The sequence below is a fragment of the Fundulus heteroclitus genome, chromosome 1, assembly GCF_011125445.2.
Source record: "Fundulus heteroclitus isolate FHET01 chromosome 1, MU-UCD_Fhet_4.1, whole genome shotgun sequence".
NCBI lineage: Eukaryota > Metazoa > Chordata > Actinopteri > Cyprinodontiformes > Fundulidae > Fundulus > Fundulus heteroclitus.
The window spans coordinates 13,548,935-13,555,456 of NC_046361.1; the positions used below are offsets into that span (position 1 = coordinate 13,548,935).

At 40.1% G+C, this 6,522-nt stretch overlaps 1 protein-coding gene across 1 annotated transcript in view; it reads right to left on the reverse strand.

Annotated features, from left to right (window-relative positions):
• LOC118562690 overlaps positions 1-6,198 on the reverse strand; it is a 77,183-nt gene extending 70,985 nt beyond the window's left edge. Inside the window, exon 1 of the mRNA XM_036135429.1 lies at positions 5,877-6,198. Coding sequence (XP_035991322.1) covers positions 5,877-5,914 — 38 coding nt within the window. The 5' untranslated portion in view covers positions 5,915-6,198. The remainder of the gene's footprint in view (positions 1-5,876) is intronic.
• Positions 6,199-6,522: the final 324 nt, after the last annotated feature.

A 6,522-nucleotide genomic window follows, 5' to 3' on the forward strand; every position in this document is an offset into this window, starting at 1 on the left:
AAATTCTAATAAAAATCAATACAACTCACCTTGAACCAAAAAATAAAACAATTAAATGTGGTCTGTTAAATATAAGGTCTCTCCCTCCGAAGACTTTGTCAGTTAATTAATTGATTTCTGATAATCAGATTGATTTTTTTTGTCTCACAGCAACCTGGCTACAAGAGTACTACGTTAGTATAAATGAGTCAACTCCCCCCAATTATTTAAATTTCCACATTCAGATCTACGGGAGGAGGAGTAGCAACAATCTTTTAGTCTGATGTATTAATTAGTTCCAGGCCAATTAATAACTACAATTCTTTTGAACATTTAACCCTAAGTTTCCCTCATCCAAACTGCAAAGCAATAAAACCTCTTCTGTTTGTTTTGTATCATCCACCAGGCCCTTACTCTCAGTTGTCAGACTTCTTATCTGATTTGGTGTTAAACACTGACAAGTTCATTGTAGTGGCAAGGCAAATTTATTTATATAGCACAATTCAGTACAGGGACAATGCAAAGTGCTTTACATGATTAAAATATAGCAAATTAAAACAGAATAAAAGCAAGTAGGAATAAAATGTAGATAGAAATTAGAACAAAAAAGTGGTGATTCAGTTAACTAGAACAGTTGAAGGCAATCCTAAACAAATGTGTTTTTAATCTGGATTTAAAGGAACTCAGGCTTTCTGCACCTTTACAATTTTCTGGAAGTTTGTTCCAGATAAGTGGAGCATAGGAACTAAATGCTGCTTCTCCTTGTTTAGTTCTGGTTCTAGGTATGCAGAGTAGGCTGGAGCCAGAAGACCTGAGTGGTCTGGATGGTTGATACACTGATAACAAGTCTGTGATGTATTTAGGAGCTAAGCCATTTAGGGATTTATAGACTAACAGAAGTATTTTAAAGTCTATTCTCTGAGAGAATAGACTGGGGGATTTTAACATTCACGTTGACACTGAATGCTACACCTGCTGCTGTTCAATTAATATCTAGTTGTTTCATCTGGGACTCCATCTATTTATACCTCCCTCTCACAGCCAGTCTCTGTCAGATCATCTCCCAGCCTTACGTGCGTTCTTCCCCAGAGCTAGTGTGCACTGCCTGCCCATCCTGTGGCCGCCCAGCATCACAGGTTCGTCATCCAAGTGTGTATGTGCACTACCTGTCTCTTGCGTCCCTGTTTGATCCTGTGCTTGTCCTGTCCTTGCTGAGTTTTAATCAACTCAGGACTCTGGTCACAACCTGGACTGCTTCTTTCAATAAACCTATTACGTGCAACACTACTGCTGGCTGAATTATCGGGTTCTCTTTTTGTTTCATAACAGTATGATCTGGCTATAATGAACCTGTCGCCGACATGAGTGTTGTGGTCCGGTATTGCTTTCAGAATCAGAATCAGACATACTTTAATAATCCCATTGGGAAATTGTTGTTTCAGTACAATCGCCATAACATGAACAAACAAACATCACCAACATTTCAGGGGGAGACGATTTAATGAGGCCATGCTGCCAAGGTCAACCGCTTTACGCGGTGCCCACAGGGCGCTGCCAGTTTGAGATATCAAAAAACATCCTGCACAGAAAGCACAAATAAGACGAGACACATATGGCAGAAGGATAACATTGTAGATTTGTCGTGTATAAGTTCATCAATATTCGTGAGCATCAGTTATGTGTGTCTGTATGGGTGAAGTGTTTATATTTCCGTGAACACTCTCCTGGGGCCATTGTCCTTGATGTTATCAGCCGGCCAACAGTTCAGAAAAGCATCCACAGGTGTCAGCGGGTGAGGGGGTAGCAGGGTACAGTTCTGAGCAGTCTTAGTCATAACAATCCAGGGGTTATTGATAAGGGAAGGCAAAATCCAAATACTTTATTTGGATTCTGTTTATGAGGCAAGCTGCTCTGACTTTCCTGTCAGCTTTAAGTTTATGCTGGCTCCAAATAGCGAATCCAATATGTAAAATTGTTGGGCTTTTCCACGTTACACTTCCATAATTTTATCCCATCTGCCCTTGAGTTCAACCACCGAAGCCAGTCACCAGTTCCAGCACAGCCAGTTTTCGGCTCTGCTCCTTCACCTTCCAGGTCTGTCTATTCACCGCCATAGTGAGCGCTTCATTTGCAGCCGGTAGACTGATCAAGGCCAAATGGGTACCGACATCTGCTGTATTTGCTGATACATCAAAAATCCACCAGATCCAATACGTAGAAATCCAAGTATCCTTAATCCAAACATGCAAACGTTTCAAACATCCAGGAATGACAAAGTCGAAAGACACACCGTTTTCTATCCGAGAATATAGGGTGTATCCTCCAAAAAAAATAGATCGGGACAGGACGGGTCCACCCTTTCGTTGCCTACCCATCGAAAAAAAAAATTATCAATAGCATTGAGAGACCAGCTTACCAGATCCATGATTTTTCAGAGTTCGGGTATTATGAAGAAAGTGCTCAAAAAGACAAGACAAAGCAAATAACAGGAGAGAGGGGGGCAGGGTAGGAGAGCAGATAAGGAGCTCAGGAGAGCTGAAAGACACGGCCGACCTCGAAGAGAGACAGAACAGTATCTAATGATAGATACTCGGCCCTTGCCTGATCCTCCCACTGCTTCTGTCTGCCCCCCTGCCTTCAGCTTAGCATCCACCTGCACTGGCTAAATCTTGTCCCTCTCTCACTCAGGTGGTGGGTGAGTCTGAGAACAACCTTCAACACAATGATCTTCCCTGGCAAGGTCATGATTTTGTATTGGATGAACCCGGACAGAGCACGCACACACAGAGCTGGTTTAAGAGAGTTTATTGCAAGCAGTGGATGATGACGATGAGATGAACAAGAGTCAGTAACCGGACGGAGACGTAGGATGCAGGAGCTGGCTGGCAGGAGCAGAGTGGAGAGACTGACCAGGAAACGGGAAAGCTGCGCTGCTACAGAACCGGGAGTAAAGCCAGAGTCCATGAAAACGGGAACAGAGGTACAGAGTCCAGCAGCGCAGCAAACAGGAACACAACGGGACCAATGGAAACCAAGGCGGGAGGACAGGAGCAGACAGGCACAGTGTTGGAGTAGCTGACCCTTGTAGCAGGTCCCAGAGCTCGGCAGTAGAATCCACAGGATGGCAAAGAGGGAACCTTGCTGGTCAGAGTCACAACAGGATCATAGCTTGGCTGGATGAGTACTTACTGGTCAGAGTCACAACAGGATTAAAGCTTGGCTGGATGAATACTTGTAGGCCAGGATGACAGCAGGATAGCAGCTAGGCAGGGTGAATACTTTTAGGCCAGAGTCCCAACAGTATAGCAGCCAGGCAAGATGAATACTAGTAGACCAGAACCACAGCAGGATTAGCAGCAAGGCAGGGTGAATACTTGCAGGTTAGAGTCACAACAGAATTAGAAGCTCCTCCTGAGGGTTTAGAGGGGAAACAGCATAGATCCAGCAGCAGGCAGAGACTAGTAAAACTGAGGCAGGAAACAAACAGCTAGCAGGAGCAAACCAGGCTGGCAGGCGAGGAGTGATAGTTGTCTGATGACGGACCGGCAAAGGAGTGTTCTTCTTCTTCTCCTTTTATTGGCGGATTGCAAACAACTTATAGGTGCATACCGCCACCTACTGTACATGAGTGTGTAGCTCTATGGTTCCACCTACTATATTCTATTTTTTTATTTTGTGTTATGTAAAAATAAAAACAATGCTTTATTAATTACCATATTTTCTTCCCTATCTCCATCTGTCCCTAAAATTCCTTTAATACTCCAATCTCTCCCTTTTTCCATAATTACTTTCCTCATCCTCTCTCTTTCCGTTGCATATTTAATACAATTCATCAAAACATGATACACATTTTCTTTTTCTGCACAACCCTCACATATATCATTATTTCTCTTCCCTATTATAAACAAAAACTCATTCAAGTATGTGTGTCCAGTTCTTAGTCTAGTAAAAATTATCTCTTCCCTTTCTGCTTCTTTTTCCATAATTTTTCCATATTACAGATTTTTTAACCCTATATAATCTTCTTCCTTTCTCATCTTCATCCCATATTTTTTGCCATATTTCTGTTTCTTTCTTTTTAATTATTGATTTACCTTCCCCTTTCCCAAATGAAATCTGATCTTTATTCTGCTTTCCTAAAGCCTTTTTAGCTAGCTTGTCTGCTGTTTCATTTCCTTTCACCCCTTCATGTGCAGGTACCCAACAGAACTGAACCTCTATTCCATACCTATATAACCTATATAAACTCAAATTGATAAATTTCTATTACCAGGTCTTTCCTATTATTTTCTCCTGAATGAATGCTTTCTATTGCAGCTTTTGAATCTGTACAAATTACCACCCTATCCGGTCTAACCTCCTCCACCCACTGTAAACTAAAAATAATTGCAACCATTTCTGCTGTGTATATAGATAAAAGGTCTGTTAATCTTTCACATATACATATATTAAACTCTGGAATAAATATCCCTATTCCCACATTTCCCTTTGAATTTTTTGACCCGTCTGTGTATATTTTTAAATAACTATAAAACGATTCGGCAAAGGAGTGAAATCAGAGAGAGGCTTAAGTAGGTAGGCTGGCAGGTGAAGTGAGTCTGACTGATTAATGACCAACAGGTGTGACTGTTGCAGAGGGAGTGAAGGAGAGCTGAGTGAGGGGGAGGAAGAAACTGAAAACTAACAATTAATGAGGCCAGGACATAACCAAACCTTGACAAGGAGGAAGAACTGAGATAGTAGTTAACAAAAACTAGATCAAAACTGAACCCTGACAGGCAGTAGGTACAAAAAAAAGCGCTCTTTGGTGTACTTTCTAGTAATTCTTGAAACTACTAACGAATTAGTTTTTTTCTTTTTCGAGCCTGGTTCTCAAATTTCTTTCCCGACATGTTGACAACCGTCACTCATTCACCACAGAAGTAAACAGTCTAAAACTATCTCTTCACATTCTGGTTGGTCAACCCATGGATCATAATTAGTGAGCCCACTTGGCCCATTTTTAATTTGGGGAAATCTGCAACCATAGGAGAGATCCTGACAAATGACATAACAGTTGAATTTTTCACCTCATCATGTGACCTAATGATAGGCCGCTGGGCTTTAGCCCAGGTAAGCCCGAGCATTAAAGCGGACCAGTATATACCCATAATGTATGTGTGTGTGTGTGTGTGTGTGTTCATGTATAACTACATATCCATGATTCTAAATAGAGTCCATAAATTAGCTCAACTCCAGGGGCCCACATCGTTCTGTTCTTTTTAGACAATGATAATCTTTCCCTCACCTGAGACATACCTGGAATTTTTTTTATCTAATAAATTTTCATAATGATATGTTCTTGAATTGGTTCTCAGGTTACGGGATAAGGTTACTTAGCTCTATAATGGTCTGAGGGTAAAGGTAAAGGTGACTGAATGCATTAACCTGGAACTTCTATCTTCAGTTTCTCTCAGCTGTACTGGTCAATTCTCACCCACTGGCCAAAAGATTAATTTCCGCCTATCAACTTTGCCCAGTATGAACTAGCTAACATGGAATATCATAGCCTTTTGCTTTGTTTTAGTTCACAGATTCACCCTTAGATATATTGCTATTTATAGAAACATGCTTGGTGTGGGAGAAATTATGTTTTTCAGAATTGGTGGCAAAATCAGGTTTTTACAATTAATCCCTATTATTAGTGATCTGTGTACACAGGTAATGAGGAATGGTATTTCCATACAGACATAAAAAGTTATTAAAAAAAGGGTTTCAGAAAGTTCTGCATATTATTTTCTATTATTGTTTTATTTAATACACAACATTTTTAATCAAACAAATAAGAATAGCTTTTAAATGGGTAACATTAAAAAGCTATTTTGTAAGAAATTACCACAAACCAAAGTTTTACTTACTAGCCAGTTGATGTGGTCATAACCTCTTTCTCAGACATGTTGCTTTTAGTTGCCGTTGGGGATTTCTTCAGTATCTCTGTAACGCTCCATATAAAGATTTTAACTTCACTGGTTTACAGACACAATATTTTCCATGGATGATCCTCCTTTAACCAGCTATTGACGTCACCCTTGAGTGTTTCGCTGTATCTACACAAGAAAAACAGCCTTAAAAAGATGTTCCCTCCTCTAAATTATTTCCCATCAAATCACATAGATCTGAATAATTTCTCTAAGTTGAAAAACTGATCTGAACTGTCTCAAGTTGTTTTGGTTCAAGAACTTAAGGAAGTTTTATGTTCTTTGAGAAATGGCACAATAGTAAATATTTAACACCAAAGTGTGGACTTCAGCCTTTGCTTGTAAGTGGTAAGATTGCCATAAAAGGTGGGATGAAGGTGGGTTCATGCAGCGGAAAAGTAGGTTTGATAGAGTAACAGCTGCAGGTCTATGTAAATACTGCATGGAAAATACAGTTTTTATTGAGGCACAAAGGCTTTTCTATCCTTTAGTTTTTCTAAAATAATTCAAATTAAAGGCAACTTTGATGTTTTTTTGATTATTTGAAAGTAAATGACTTTGTTTTAGAAAACCTAGGGAAAAGTTT